Source organism: Patiria miniata, unplaced genomic scaffold (genome assembly GCF_015706575.1).
Source record: "Patiria miniata isolate m_02_andy unplaced genomic scaffold, ASM1570657v1 HiC_scaffold_20, whole genome shotgun sequence".
NCBI lineage: Eukaryota > Metazoa > Echinodermata > Asteroidea > Valvatida > Asterinidae > Patiria > Patiria miniata.
This window is the reverse complement of record NW_024037059.1, coordinates 3,590,096-3,607,140: the sequence shown is the minus strand read 5'-3', so window position 1 is coordinate 3,607,140 and position 17,045 is coordinate 3,590,096. Positions and strand designations below refer to the sequence as shown.

The 17,045-nt window shown below is 41.9% G+C and overlaps 1 protein-coding gene across 2 annotated transcripts in view; it reads right to left on the bottom strand.

The window, feature by feature from the left end:
- Positions 1-17,045, bottom strand: part of LOC119727311 (short transient receptor potential channel 4-like) — a 53,058-nt gene that overhangs the window by 8,723 nt on the left and 27,290 nt on the right. For both annotated transcript variants that reach the window (XM_038199163.1, XM_038199164.1), the window contains exons 3-6: positions 11,074-11,503; positions 8,471-8,974; positions 1,156-1,507; positions 23-162 (exon numbers count right to left, since the gene is read on the bottom strand). In XM_038199163.1, coding sequence (XP_038055091.1) covers positions 23-162; positions 1,156-1,507; positions 8,471-8,974; positions 11,074-11,439 — 1,362 coding nt within the window. In that variant the 5' untranslated portion in view covers positions 11,440-11,503. The remainder of the gene's footprint in view (positions 1-22; positions 163-1,155; positions 1,508-8,470; positions 8,975-11,073; positions 11,504-17,045) is intronic.

Here is a 17,045-nt window from a genome sequence, read left to right as displayed (position 1 = left end):
CCAAATTTTTTCCACTGCTTACATTTACATACGCAGTTACCCGAAGACCTATAACCGTTATGTACAACGTGTTGGTCACAAAGTCGAGTGAGTTCCACCAATCTCGCTGGTACTGCTGCAAGCCCATGTCCCATAGCTGTTTCACCTCCGCCCAAAGATAACCTAGGTTTGAAAAAAATGGAGAAACAAGAACAAAATATGAATTTCTTTCATGAAGAACAAAATACATCAAAAAATGGGGAACAGCAAAACTGGTAAAAAAAAACCCAGCGGCGTTTCTTAAACACACTTAAGAAAAATATATGCTGAAAAGCTCTTTTTTATTTCTTCTTATTAGGGCCTGCTGCACCAAATTACTACTGTTTGCTTATTGGAGTACCAATATTCTAAGCTTTCGGGAGAATTTGCCCAAAAATTGTAGGCAATTTGGCATTGTTGTGTCATTGTTGAACAAATACATTGAAAAAATGTTTATCACATTTATCAAAGGAGGCTTCTTCAATTGGAAAGGCGATTTTTTTTATATCTGCGCAGTGTTGATTAATACGAAGCTCTTTTTAAAAGAAATAAGGTCCCATGCATGGTAATTTTTTAATGCAATCCTTGAAAATGCACCTTCGTATCCCATTTAACCTTATGTTCAATTTTCATCTTGCCATTTTTATGTGCGTTCTGCTGCCTTTTTAATTTTTATGCTAATGATAATTTCCACATCCAAGAGCAAAGGTGTGATGCCATTTAGGCAGAAAACTCAATATTACAGCTATTTGAGCACAAAAATTGGCCAGAACTTTGGATGTTTTGCCATCGTAAATTTTCTTTTCGTTGGTGATTCGTTATTGTTTCGGTACATGACAGTATAAAGCCAATGAGCAAAGTTTTTCTCACAAGTGTTTTCGATGAGCAAAGTTTGGGTTCTCAATTTGAACAGAAAACACCTAACTTAAAGTGAACAGCGTATTCCTGAAAATGACATCACAGCAACAGCGACCTCATTGGACAAGAAAAGCATGGACAATTTTTAACGTTCATAAAAAAGCACTTTTCGATACAATTAAACAAAAAGAGGTGTCATGTAGTTTTCACACATTAAAGAGTAGAAAATTGCACAAAATATGTTCCCAAGTAAAATAAATTAAAAAAAAAAATTATTACCTAAAACCCACAAGACGATTAATATTTCAATGTCCGAGGGTGCAGGCGCCCTCTCGTTGACCCGTTTATTGGGCTTCTGGCCGGCCAGGTCCGGCAGCGACGCCATGATGAGAAGCACCAGGAAAACCAGATAGGTGGCGCTGTGGCACATGAACTTGAGGAAGGGAAGACGGAGGATCTTGCCCAGGCGGGTGCGGGGTGCCAGGAGATAGACCAGGGAAAGCAAGGGGAAGGACAGGCCCACGAAGAAGCTGATGAGAAGCTTGACCGTGAAGTGCTGGCGGCGCCAGCCGGGTAGCCCCTGGTACCAGACCTCGGCGATCAGCTGCTGGCAGTTGGGGTGGGCGACGAACTGTGTGGCCGGTAAGGAAAAAGTTAGAAAAACATGAAAAATCCATTTTTTTTTTTTTAAGATGAGACACTGAAGTACACGTGATCGAGGCGAGGATCCAGGTTTGGAGTGAAGTTTAGCAGCCAAGAGGGGGGTTTAAGAGGCAGATGCTGTATTTCTCGATCTGCACGACTAGTTTCCTATTATTTGTGGCCCAATTAAGGATGGGTTTAACCCCGCCCCACCCCCGTCAGATCCACCACTGGACATCACCCCTTATCCTGCCGCTTCCTTTAAAATCCTGCGGAAGGTTTAGGAAGATTTCACAATATTGAGGTAGGTTGAGCCACTTTTACTTGAAATGAGGCTTAATGCTACAACACTGCATACTTTCAGTCCGAAGGATGTGGTATTGGTTCACCACACAGGAGCGGGCTTGGAGGAGTTCAGGACGATTCTATACACAAAAAAAGCCGACGAGGTAGGATTACATCATTCTGATATCGTTTCTGTAAAGGCGTGGAAGACAAAAAACTTGGAAACGCACAAAAAGTATGGGTCCCGCGAAAAGAAGCTTTTATTATATCCATGTAATTTATATGACATTCACTTGAATTTGTTGTTTTTGTTTTTGTTTTTTGTTTGCTTGAGACTGATTTCGCTTTATCTTGTGGGTTGTCAACGTGAAGTAAGCGAGTACGCAAATACCGTTCAAGTGGATCAACTACATTTTGTTTTTTTGTCTTTTCTCAGACCATCAAAATAATTGCCCTAAAATTGACTAACTGTGGATCGTGTATGATATTCCTATGTGATTTCCGTTTTCCAGTGTTTAAGGACTGCGAATGAACAGTTTATAAAAATATCCTGCAACCTATGTGATTGCCGCCCTCTCGCGACCACGAAACAAAATGTGTGCAGTCAATAAAGCGGTTATTGCGCCCTCACTCTGAACACAAAATCGAAGGCGCATTTCCTCAAAGTTCATCGTTAGTGATTTATAAATATACTGAGCTTATAAGCACGTTCGATGACAGAGGTGTAAACATGCAGATGATGGGCAGCGTGTGCTATTAAAAAAATCCTGCTAGTCAATTTCCTGCAGGATATTAGTATCGCCGCCGCATAATTATTCAAATCAAAAGGTGTGGTACGAAAAAAAATGCTGGTACATGTACAAACCTGTACCTGGCGTGACAGCTAGTTTTGAAAATGGCGACTGCATAATTGTGTTGTTAGTTTTTAGGCTTGAAAACTACACCAGAATATATTTATTCAAAACATCAAAACTGCTTTGTGACATGTTTGGGTCATGTGGCATGTTGGGGCTGGGCTACTGATACAATTGATACAGTTTGGTTGAAATCGGTGAAAATGTGTAGGAGCAATATTATAGCCAATGTCAACGTTTGTTACTAACTAACTAATAGACAAACGGAGACAGGATTTGTTGAGTTGCTATCCCACAGCTAAAAATTTTGTACGATGGCCTGCATGGTGCCTTACGATTCCTTTCTTTTAATCGAAGACGATGTTTTCGAATAAGTTATTCTATTTTTTTTTGGATTTTCTGACATTCTATTGATGAGATCCTCCACAGTCGCATTGTTTTCCAAAAACAGCAGAGTTGAGAAGATGTAAAAACAATTATGATTAATTATGATCAATTATGATTACTATGCAAACGAAGCACAAGCGAAAATCCCGTTGACTGTTGTATATTCGATTGTCTTTTTCCTTTGTGCTTCAAAATGGCTAGAATGGCCTCGGGAAAATGCTATTTTTTTTGGTCCGCCCTTAGATTTGTATAAATCAAATAATCATGACAATTGTTCGATAAACACATTTTCCATGCATGGCCGTGGGGATGTTCAGCATCCGTCTTCAGCAGAAACTCCAGGCACCAATATAAATACCAGGAAATGAACATGTTGAGGGTGTTAAAGGGAATGTACAACATTTGCAAGCATCAAACAACAAAACTATCAAATTATCATGAAATACCTTACTGCATGGACTGTAAGTGAATGACAGTCTAAAGCACCCTTTAAAATCATGGCACCTGGTGTGCTGACATTTTTAAGAAAAGTGGTGGTATTTTTTTTTTCAAATGCTGACCCCAATTTACCATATTTATTAGTTAGACTGCATTTTGTTTACCTACGATTACACTATGAACGGGTACAAGCCAGCTAGACAAGTTCCCTGACCTTACAATTCCCAGACGTCTATAAATTGCTCCGTTTCATATTGAATGGGGTCAGGGAACCAGACTACAAGACCATGATTGTTTTTCGTGGCTTTTCCAACATCATACGAACACAAAACCTCAAACAAGTCAGTGTACCAATATTTGCTAAAAAATACTACCCCGCCAAAAAAAAAAATCCATCCATTTCTGAAAATTACAGCAAAAGCAAATGTTGTATATTCCCTTTTAAGAAAAAACGGCCAGCTGTGCAGCTGAATTTTTTTTATTAACTCCTGTTGTGAATGGAATTCGCTTGAAACTCCGGGAAATACCACGGGGATTTCCTGGTTAAACATCAACCCCAAAGCGGATTCAATATTGACAGAATAACATAACGCTGGTACCGGGTTCTATCGATTTAACATGGGCGTCAACAAAAACTACACATGTTTACCGAAGCTCACTATTCATGAGCGTACTTTGTTAAATTGACTTGTACAGGCCCCCCCCCCCCCCCCCCCAAAAAAAAGCGTTGTAAAATTTACCCCGGTGGAAATTTATATGAACTCATGTCGTGTGGTTCAATAAAGACACCACACGGTGTAAATTTTACACTACTTGCAGTGTACCTCAGCGAGACTATCTTGCTCTCTTCATTCTATTTTGTTTATTCATATAGTTTATTCACATAAAGTGATTTTGGATTTTGACATTCGAAAGGTGCCAGCCAACGCTTGGAGGCAGTAGATACGTTCTTTTCGAATGTGGTGTACAGAACACTGGTGCGCGTCCATTCGTCCAAGCTCTGCTCAATTGTCAGACCATGATAAACGATTTGTCATTCTCAGTTACCCAATAGAGTATACAAAGGGAACATAATCACCTTACAGGAAAGACAATTCCAGCATCTCGATGGCTGCGTTATTGCGATATCGTCATTAGCGTCATGGAACCCATTTGTTGCACAATGACTCTCCGCTACCTAATTACCAAACTCATTCAGAAAGCTATCGTCTTTCTCTTCCTTTTCCATGCGCTCCAAGGACACGATATATGCATCAAGGTATCGAATAATGTACGCGTATATCAAGTAACTGTTACTTTCAGTTTGGGTAATTATGCCGGGCGGCTGCATACATCTTTCCCCGTGAGAAACTGTTTACGGTCATTCGTGCGCAGAAATATCCATTTACAGATGGATCTACCACCGGGCTGAAATGGTGATGGCAGGCATGACGGATCATCACCGTAGAACAAAGCGAAATGAGGCGATTCTATTCCCCGTACAATTACGCTATAGTCTCGCTGTTCACTTGTGGCTTGTCATGTTTTGATACCAGAGGCCAGGCGGCAAGGCTGCACAAGATGAGAGGTACCGAATTGCCGATCGTTAACGGCCATTTCTGAGGGCAGAAGAGGTCATTACAGTACATCAGTCCTCCATTACCATTAGCTTGCTATGAGAAGGCCCGACATCTTGGCACCGCGTTGCCAATGCCAACAAGACTTGCTATTGTCCTTGCTCTATGGTATAAATCGCTACATGTACAGCAATACCATATATTCAAAAATAACCGAAAACGTATTCTTATGTTATTTTTTCAAATCTAATAACCGTTGAATCATGGGTTAAGCAGTTTTATAGTGAAAACGAGAAAAACAATCGTTTGTAAAATTAAAAGGCGAATACGAACTAGCATCCATACAAACATTGAATCAAAACTGGCATTCCAGAGTTAAAATTTCAAAATATATAAACCTAGCGAGAATCTTTTAACGGCATTTCAAATAAGGAACCGGCGTATTAGTTGGCTTCACATGTCCTCTGTACCAATGGGCTTTTATGAATTCAAATTTTACGATAATTTCTTTAAATGCCTTCAACGTTTTACAGAGTTACTATCTAACAACACATCCTCGGTTTTTGAATTCATGTTTTTTTCTTTTTTTCTTTTTGCCGTTAGCTATCGTCGTGTAAGTCTTTTGTCTTGTCTGTCTCGTCCGTGTGTCGTTATCAATATCATGTTGTTTTTCTGTTGTTAGTGTTGTCTGTAAGGGCTGTTTCCTACAAGCCTCGGCTTACTCAAACAGCCCCATAAATCGAAATAAGTTTATCATTTCTTCAAAGCGTATATTACTTTTATTATTTTTTTAAAGACATATTTATTGATTTTGTTATCTTGCTATTTACCAGATTTCTCTTATTTGTGGATGTATTCTCTAAAGGAGTATGGAATAAATGTCTTCTTGAATTGAATTGAAAAGGAACGTACAAATGTACGAAGATATCATAGAAATCGTGGTTACATTTTAATATCAAATTAAGCTGATCATTGAGCTCAGTCGCGGTTAAAATTTTGGAATCGTGGTCGCGACCCAAAGGCACAATCGTCCCGTCAAAAAAATTTACTCGTAGGCCTAATCAACTTCCCGACGGACGGTTGATCGAGTTGCTGACGTTTTATGTGGGAGATAACAGCAAAGCGCTCAGACGAACATTCCCATTTGATAGTGCGCTTTTAATGTTTTATCTAATAACATTCGTCTTCAATGCAGTATCCCGACGCACATTAGGCAGAGCCGCATTTTAATGACTTCGATGCTGTCGTCTGCAGGTAGTCATTCATTGATTTTTTTGTGTCAAAAACCGGACGCGAAAGCAGAATGAAAAGCAATTTCGAGAGTGTTTGAACGTAAAGACACGACGCGTGCCATATCGGTGCTCACCAACATTATTTTGTTCATGTCATTTGTTTTGATACTCATGTTTATGGTTAATGATCAATTAAGGTGTGTAGTTCTGTTCAATCAGGGGGGTGAGTGACCACTGATGTAAAGAGCTGAAAACACCTCAAAAAGGTGTAAACAAAATCTCCTATACTTTTGTACACAGCAAGCGAGGGGGAAAAAGCTGAAATTCCAAACAAACAAAAAAAGCTGAAATCAGCTTTAAAGCTGAGATTTCACACCCATGTCAATATATATAATTAATAACAAAACAAGTGTAACTGAATGTTTACTTTTGGAAAATAGCATAAAATAAATTTAAGAAATTATCTACAACTATTAAGGAAAATGACCAATAAACAAAATGACCCCAAAACCCCCAAAATATACGACTGAAACGGGATTTATTTTGAACCCTGAATTTTGGAATACCACACAAGTGGCCAACAAAGTGGTCAACAAACTTAGTGTTCTTAACACTGTTTAAAAAAAAATCACTCATAAGCAATTTCTTGTTATATTTTGAACTGCAATACTGAATTAACTAAAATTGAGCAAATTTGTAATATAAAAAAAAACTTACTGAGTAAAGTCACCACGACTTACATTTCGGATTTACCAAATATTTCAAAATGAAGCTCGTTCCGTTCGGTCAGCAGATTTTGAACGTCAATATCAAAACCTCGTGCAGGGAAACGCATTCCCGACACCATACTGACAGGCCTCAAAATTTCCAGATGTATCCAAGCACGAGACAAATGTTCATGAGGATTTGTATTACTCTACCAATATCTGTGTTAATGGCTGTTCGCATGTTAAGGATCGGCAAAAGATAATAATAATATAGCCTGCCTTAACGACCAGGTTTCCAAATGGCCAACTGTACTTCCGTTTGCCTTTCGGTAATGCGGCACGAGGCCATGCCGCCGAGATGTGACTGATTAGCTCCCCGGAGCATGCACACCGCAACAAAAACAGGTAACTCCTCGGTGCACTACCGGCGCGGGAATGCAAGACAGTTAGGCTGTTGGAGCGGTAATGAATAGAATGTAATTTCCCCGGCACGAGAGAGAGCACAGAATGCTTGAGGGGATGGTGATGGGAAGAGTTCGCATCAGGAGGGAAGAGCAGGTGAATTTATCCACCGTGCCAGGCCCCGGCTTTAAATCGGAAATCGAACGGCGGCCTTCGTTCCCGCCCACCGAACCGAACCCTTGACCTGAAAAAAATATATACACAGGCCGATTCGCGTTGCGTCCCTTTTGATAAAACACTCATCGGTGAGAGTGTGTCGCTGTTGACCGTTTTGTCGCAGGCTTCCTATCCGATTTGCGCACGCTTGTTTGGAGACGAGAACAGAGAATTGAGATTTGCTCTTTGGCAAGCTTCTTCCGTGCCCCGAAATAAATAAAAACCAAAGTGGATGGATGAGGTGAGCCTGGTCATTGATTTGTCTATTGGTCTAGATTAATAAACAACCAAGGTATGTAGGTGTCGTTTGTAAGAAGTACCCATCTCAAGTGCCGTTCTAGATACAGGATAACGAGGTCAAGATCGCTAGGAAAACAGTGCTCTGAAGGATAGCTTCTCCTTACTAAATGTATAAACTGATGTTCACAGTAATGTCTACAGTCAGAATGTCCTCAATCTGACATCGCGATCGGAATTTGATAAGTGTACGGAAACTGTAACTACAAGAGCTAGGCTAATAAATGCGTCATGAGATCGCACTCTCAGAAGGGCAAAGCACTCTAAACGGTCCCTGTATATACTTAATCAATTTGAACGAAGATGAAGTGTTAATGTTAACCTCTTGTCTGGAAAAAAGGCTATGGGTTAGAAAGTAGGTCAAGCACTTCACAGTTTAACTCGTTAGTATGTCTTTGAGAGAGGTTATAAAACAAATATTGACTGCTTCAACTCGTGGTGTAGTAATACTAGCCTCCCTCGGTGATCCATTTCCCTCAGCTACACCGCAGAAAAACAGAACGTTCCATGGATCGCCTCGGAAGGCTCGTTTTACCACACCTCTCGAAGCAGTCAATATTTGTATACTATCCACTGACCTGTTTTTGCTTGTACTTGAGCGCCAGCCGTAGTCTACTTAGCGGGTCCTCCCCGGTGGGACTGTCGTTGTCCCTGTTCAGGATGCACTCCAGCTCCTTGGAGCCCCTCGTCTGATCCAGGAGATCCGTGGCAAACTCCCGACACTGTTCCACCAGCTTGTCGTACTCGGCCTTGAACTCGTTCTCCCGGTAGCTGAGCTTCCTCAGCTCCCAGCTCAGCTCGAAGGCGGTCAGGATCGGGTCCTCGCTGGACAGGGAGATCAGGGAAGGGCTGGCCAGGGCCCGGTAGATGTTCAGCCGGGAGCGGGAGTGCCGGAGCCCGTCGTGCCGGATGCTGGAGATGCAGTCGTCGCAGCCGCACTTGACGTTGTGGGGTTTGGGGATGGAGGCGCCCCGCTCCAGGAGGATCTTGAGGATCTCGTAGTTGTTGCGGTGGGCGGCCAGGACGACGGGACTGATGTCCGGGGTGAAGTCGGTCTCGTTCTGCTCCTGCAGGATACGAGCCTGAGCAACAACGACAAAATAAGACGGACACGATGCAAACAGTATATTAGTCACAGAAGCCTCCATTCTGAAGTATTATGCACCATGGCTTAGAATCGGTAGCAAGAGAAGGCATTAACACTAATGTATTCACACAACTCTTACCACTGTTCACATATCACCATCATCTTTTTTAATATATGTATTATCCTACCATATGGAGTTTCGGGTCAAATATGTGAGAAGGTCTCTCATATCCAGAATATAAATGTTCGAATGTAAAAAAGACACAGCAAAGAACGTCGTTCCTAATGTGCCATATTTGGCCTGCATGCATAGGCCAGTTCACAAACCAATTTGATGCCCTGCCAAAACAAAACATTAGGATGGAAGAAGAAAGGTATCGTAACTACAAGATTAACAACTATACAAGGGCAATATTTTGCAGTCTAAAAGAGTCCTTGTTTGAGCATTCTCCAACATGAACGTTATCGTTATAGTAACCTACATGCGTATGTTAATGTATTCGCCATATGCCATCTTTATTTCCCCTTTTTGTTCCATGTCAACTAGATGAGCTACCATAATGGATGATACGGTTATCAGCAACCAATCTACAATATCACTTTCATATTTAATTATGCTCTTCAAGCCGAAGTTCCAGTTCAGTGAATTTGTGGACGCAAAGTCTACGATAGTAGACGATTCATTACACGCCGTGCGTGTTGTCATTATTCTTATTAGCAGTTACACGCTTCCCAGGCCAGTTATAAAGGGGAATTCGATTATCGTTAATGTATAGGCCCCTGAGCGGGTATCGCCATTATGTAAAGTTCACGTAGGAACGGCATGTACACGGGGAAATCCAAATTGCGAAGAATAAATCAACAAGCAGTAGGCGTCTGAATGCGAGACATCGCTGCCTCACTAACAGCAAAACAGTCCATCACACAGTCGGTGTCACTGATATGACCAATAACACGCGCGTTGCGTGGTAACACGGCAATGGAAAATGGTGTCTATTTCCGACATCACGTATGCACGCCAAAAGAATGCGGAGTGGGAATCGATGACGTCAAAGCGGGATTAACACAGAAAAAACAGGATTCTATCATGTGACTTATTTACATGTATCTGCTGCGACTATAATGGAGGCAACGATGCATTGTTGATCTTTAGTGTTCCGAATATCAATAGATGTTGTTGGCAGTCATAAAGCTTCAATGTTACCTGTATTCAAAGCTAGGGTCACCAACCATAATAATTCTGTCATCAACCAAAACACGGAAGTATTTTTAATAGGGGCGGAGCTTGATGGTTTTTATGTTTGGTTTTTTTTATGTTTGGGGGGCTGGACCCACGATTTCTTTCTAATGCATTTCTTAACTATACCGTACGAACTGATACGCGTTGAACTTTTTCAGACCGTTTGTTCGTAAAGTTCGTCATAGATTGGAAACGACTGTTGCATTGTTTCTGCAGCAGTTCGTTTGTAGATGTTCCCTATCTCTTATCTATGATTGACGCACAACAATCAATGAGGCTATTTACAATGATAACCAAAAGGTATCAACTTCACACGCGTGTATATTGATTTGTGGATGCAAACACAATATAGGCCTGCATGTGTAATAATCTACCATAATTGACAACAGTTCTGAATCTGCGTTCAATATTATAGAGGCTGCACTTCCAAAGACAGCTAGGTATTTCAATGAAACATTACGAAAAAGCTGACAATCTATACTACGTATACCTGACAAATACCTAACACAGTTTACCCATTCCTATTGGTCGAAATTCCTATGAAATCCGGTCCCTTTTACCCTTCGGCTCGGATCATTATCAGCGTCTAGACGCCAAACCGGTCTTAAACATAGTGTTTTAAACCAGCCAAGCACACATTTATTCCCTTAGTAACAAACGAGCCTCTGTTTATAGTAACACAGCCTCATATTCGTTCCAATATGGCGATTGAGTTGAAGGAGCTACGGCCACATCTGAGTCTCTTGTATAAAGCTATTGTCTAGGTCTTCGACCATCACAACTAAAGTGGGAACAAGCTGACGATAGGCGTAGCCGTATAGCTCTGGACGCCCGTTTTGGACACATGTACTTACCCGTATGTCTTTCTTCGGTGCTTTGTAGTTGAGAAGGAGCTCGACAGCCTCCACCACTTCTTCGTCGATGGCGTGCAGGAGTGCGTCCCCAATGCTGACATTGTGCTTGAGCAGCAGCTCGATGATCTCAATGTTCTCGTTCTGGATGGCGATCAGGAGGCCCGTGCGGCCCAGCGAGTCCACGCAGTTCTTGTTGAGGTTGAAGTAAATGTCGGCCTCCTCCAGGGCCTGGCGGACGCTCCCGTAGTCACCTCGCTCGACGGCCAAAATGAAGGCCCGCTCGGTCACCGAGAGGGGCGTCTCCTTGCGCACGATCTGCATGGGGATGCGGTCGCTGGCCGCGTCCACGTGGTAGTAGGCCGGCATGGTGATGGTCGATGATACAGACTGGATGACAGAGGCTGACCCAGCTACAGGAACAGCGACACTCCTGGATGGACGAAGAAAGATTAAAAGAGGTTATGCTATGCGCTACAAACGTTAATCAAGGGTTTAAACATCAATTAAGAGCTTGCCAAAACAGTGACCTCAGTCACTCCTAAAACCCTTTTAAGAAATACACCATAAGAACTGGCGGCTGGGGCCATTTGTCAACTCTCGGCTTCGACGACGTCAGAACTTTATCCTGCAATGAAAAGCCACAGTCATAGACGGAAATGCAAGAACCTGACGCAGCCTGATAGTAATACATGTTATACCTTGCAATATATTTTAAGCTCGAGTAGCGCAATGAGCAGCTCTTAGCCATCAGTCATTTTGTAGACTAATATGACGCGTGCCGCACCTCTGAAGAAATATAGACGCACTAGCTGGCGGCTCAGTACATCTAATTCGTGTCACATAAAGACCGGATGCTTTTCTCAGCTAATACGTGACTAGGAGATGGATAATATCAATCAAAGATCTTTCAGGATTGTCAAAAGCAGACAGCTAGGAAACCTTGCCTTGGGGACCACCGACAAAAGCAGGAAAATAGCAGAAACTGGAAACCCACACAAACATTGGACAGGGCAAAAAAAACACAATGAGTTTTTCCGGAGGACATGACTTGCATCAAATGTACTGAAATGGCGGGAATCAGATCGACAATAATGCGCTGAGTGATCATATTTTCCGGATATCCTTCAAGATGACAAAAGGGTACAAAGGCAAAGTGGATATTGAAGTTGGAAATTTTGCTGGTAAACAAAATTGCAGAATCATCGGAGTAAAAAACCCCAACAAATTGGCACGTAAGGCATGAAGAGTTAATTGTTAACATGAGATTCTAGATTTCATGGCACAAGGTCGAAATACGATGGGGATCAACTATAGCTGCAATGCAGCTAGGAGCTGAACATTTTTACAATTTACAACTGGGATTGTTTGTGGCATTATACGTGAGTTTTGTCAGTGGGACAGGAGATCAAGTTCATTTATAGGGATATCACAGTGTTATTAACACCTACTTCAGAGTGGCCTTCCACAACACGCCGAACCCAACCGTAGGAGCGACTCGGGTCAACCCAAAGAAGTTTTCATCTCAAACAGGAGAACTAACCACAATTGTTTTTCCATTGACTATAGTCTCTGGGTTCGTTGAAAGCGACAGCAACTGTCGATCTTTCGATGTAGTCGTTCCTAACTGTTGACAATGTCTAACTCTTCACATACTTTATTCAGAAGTCAGGTTGGCGCTGCGGTCCTTTCCTCGCCTTCCACCTCTACGGCCCGGGTTCGATTCCTGCCCTTGCCACGTGCGGATTGTGTTTGTTTTTTTCAGTCCCTACCTGATTCCACCGGGTTTTTCCCAAAATATTATTCTGAGATTTTCCTTCCACCTCTAAAACTGATTTTAGAGGTGGAACTGTACATATTATACAGGTTTCTTCAGGCTTGCGAGCTACAGTGCATATGGTGCTTTCGAGGAATCCTTGGTTTCATCACCACATATAATTCAACTCCTATTATTGTTTGGTTCCGCGCCACAAAGGAACGCGACCTATATAAACAGATATTAATTTTTCTCCCGCGTGAGGAATGTGCCCATATCTTTAAAATGTTGCCAAATTTACAACGTGGTAACGTGACACTAGAAAACTCGTGCTTGCTGGGCGAGTGGGGAGTGGCGCCGTAGTTTTTGTGCGGACGTAGTATAGATGACACTGTATATCTCACTCTCCAGGAACTGTGAAGGACGCATCACGATCGCGCCCCTGGTTTTCTGGACTGAAATGAAATGCACAGAGTCGCAGGGACTTTGCGCGAGACGTACGCACCGGGATCTGGGCGCACGGGAGCAGAGGAACCTAAGTGTCCTTCAGTAACTGTTATGCTCCGTATTTCAGTCGCTGAGGGCGTAGTTTAAGGACAGCGTCAATATAGCAACTTCTTAATTTCAGCTTCACCGACACTGACTCTAGCAAGAAAGGAATGCGTGACATGGTAAAAGTGCAGATTGACACATAAATGGCTTCTGGGGCACTGCGCATAATCTAAAGCTGGCAGCTGTCCAGAAGCTAGGTAGGTAATACCAATTAATCCTAGTATTTTCCAAAGGACTCTAGCCAACATTAATGAAATGCACTCTTACAGTGGCCACATGCTGCGCGGCGCGGGGATACTTGGCGGTTTAATCCCTTTGAAGAAAGCCAGTGTTTCAGAGAGCACGTCATATTTCAATTTCTGCCATCAAATTTTAAAGCTTTTAAAAGCTGAAGGACTGTCATTCGCACACCAAATATCAATTTATTGTATCTGGGTATCCGACTTACAATAAATCAGTGTTGTAGAAATGGAGGGGGAAAGTACACGTAAATCAATTTGGCGCCGTTACATAGTCTAATTTATAACACCTCACCCACAGATTCTGTGTCTTGATTGGCCGAGAGCGGGTCACATGGTACTTTATATTTTTGCTACATTTCTGTGCACGGCAAAAAAGTGTTATACCAGTAGCAACCAAAGTATTATTCCACGGCGCGGTATTTGTATGCAAAATGTATGCTGGTGCGCGAGTTGAGCGTTGCGCGTGGCGCATGTTGTTCCCAAGAGCCAGCCTACAGAGTTGGGTTCAAACATTTCGTGAAGGTGTGGTTTGGAAGAGAGAAATACATTTTCCACCAATTTTGTATTGAAAAAGAAGTTCACTGTAACTGTATTTAAATTTAAATAATGTTAAACTGTTAATACCAAGCAGAATCTGTGGGAGAAGTGTTATGGATCGGTGATTCATGGATCACCTCGGGAGGTTAGTTTTCCTACTCCACTCAAAGCAGTCAATATTTGTATACTATTCAGTTGATTCAGAATGGTTATTCACTGGAAGTCTTTTCATGCCTGTGGTCTACACAATGGGCCGGATTTAGCCCATCCAATGGACTCACGGGGTAGCCCTACACGATAGCACTGCCCCGTTCAAACGAGATAGTCAGTGGGTCAGTGGGGATCATACAAAGAGGACAGTTAGGCTGCTGGCTCTCTCGGACCAACACAAATAACAAACGAGGTGCAGTGAACGGTGTGGCCGTATAGCGATGATTAATTGCTAGTGCTTGACATGCAGGAAGGCACACATGTTCTACCATGAATATTGACTTTACGTCCGTCCTTGTTATTTTATTTTCAGATCAAATCATATTTGCTTGGATAGCAGCGTGTCTATTAAACTACGGCATACGCTGATGGCACGTCATTTATTCGGTAGCCGAACGCGGTGGAGTAGTACCCACTAACACAAACTGTCCATTATACTGGCGATTTGAAGGACTGAGGTAAAAGGCAAGTACGTCAACGCACTTGGGGCCAGTGTTTATTCAGTGCACAAATAGACATGCCTATAAAAGTTACCGATATGTGCATTTATAATGCATGTATATTTCACCCATTATGGGGTCATTTTCAGAGCAAATTGGATAGCGTGACACTTACCGTAACCCGTGCTTTATAGCAGAACTCGGTTGCTTTTCTACAGACACAGTTATACTGTTTAACGTGCATCATTTCTGAAGTATAGGCCTACTCGACGATTCATAAATGTACATGTATAACCGAAGGCATGTCGGCAACGATGATTTGTTTCTTTCTATTTTATATCACATTCAATTTCATAAATATGAGGAAACAAAAGTGTTTAGTTTACATCTCTGTCAGAAACATCTATTGACCTCCACCCTGAAAACCACCCAAATTCTTTAAGAGCATTTAGGCCTACAACAAGATAAAGGCTGTAAAAGTGCTTCATGATTGTAATCACTATCAAAGTCAAACCCACAGGTTTGCGACATCTTCGAATGGGGCCCTACATATTGTTTTTTCAATATGCAATGAATTTCCAGGCACTTAATAAGGCAGAAGATGTACACAAGAGCAGAATTGGGTCGTCTCCACTGAAAATAATAGAATAGGTTGTGCTTTATTTACAAAGTGGAATAGAGGAGATGACAAGGAATTGACAAAGGATGATGCATTTTAGTTGGTAATGGCGACTCACTAAATGCGCGTCTTATATTCAACCAATTGGCAAGTATCCGTATTGTGTTTCCAATTTTGCTGGTAAGCCGAACCTTATACTCCAATTAACTTTATTCTCTCTGTTAATATTTTGATAAATGGTTCATTGGGGACAAAAAGATATAACAATAAAAACTTTGAACCTAAAAATCACAACAGATTCGAGCTTTTTATTCTATTTTATTGTACACTTTATCGAGGGAAGTCCATTTCAGTTTTTATAAAACTTCTCCCCATAAAGGAGCCCTCACATTAAATGAATGAAAATAAAATTAGACAAACATAAAAAAAACACTATTCTGATGTAGCAGCCATGTCCGAAAGGAACGACATGCATTGAACATCTTAAAATCTCAAAAACTTGGGTGGGTGCGATGTGTTCAAATTTGAAAAGATCATGAACAAAACAAAAATGGTATTAACACAAAAAAACACAGGTTGACAAATATGGTGGGTCCATTATTCCAAACGGGGCATGAGCATCGCGAGGGTGGGGGGGGGGGCAGGGGAGCCTTGGACCCCCCCCCCCCCACACACACACACACACAAGGGGGGGGGGAGAAGACGAGGGGCAAAGTCATATTGCTGTTAATTTAATGCACATTTAACAACATGGGCGTTCACAGGGGTGTCAACGGGGGTGCAGTTGGCAAATGCTCCCCTGCCCATCCTCGAAAAATTGATAAATCGAAAATATGCTAGAGAAAGTACAAGGATTTGAAGAAATAATGTGCTTTGCCCCCCTCTAGAAACAAATCCTGGCGACGCCCATGAAACGGGCGTCAACCGTTTATTCTTGTGACTAAACAGCGTACCAGTTTCAGACAGTTGCATAAAAGCCGTATAGAAACCCTATGACACTAAAAAAACAACTGCCCTTTTTAGTATACGCATGATTGGGGGAATATTTCTCAGAAACAACCGGTCAATGTTAGAGCCCTTGTCATTCGCGCAGGGATGAAAAACAAAACAACATGTAGGAAATATGACTCGGCTTAGCGAGGCCCATTATGTTTCCGGCTTGTCGAAGGTCGGCTGTGGGCGGCAAATGAAGCAAAATGACAAGCCTGGTAATGGACTTGCCACTCAACTTCCACGATCCGTACGCGAATCGGGGTAATTTTTGTTTGTAAGCGATGGCAACAGCACAACTGAATGTTAATGCATTCACCCTTATAATGGGGATGATAACTTGAGCAAAAGGCATTTGCAAATGTCAGATGAACCTTTTTTAATAACACTCTGGCAATGTATATACATCGGCTTTCAAACTAGCGTACATTACTTCAAAATCTTCAATCAATAAACCGTCACTGAAATACAGCGAAAGTATACCAATTCCCTTTTGCTGTAAATTGATATATTTTTCCCACATGAGCATAAGAACCAGAGTTTTCGTCAAATCAACAATGACGTCAGACGGAAATTTCTCAGCATGCAGGTAGGCCTAATTCTGCCAAAACACAAATGACTATAGCCTG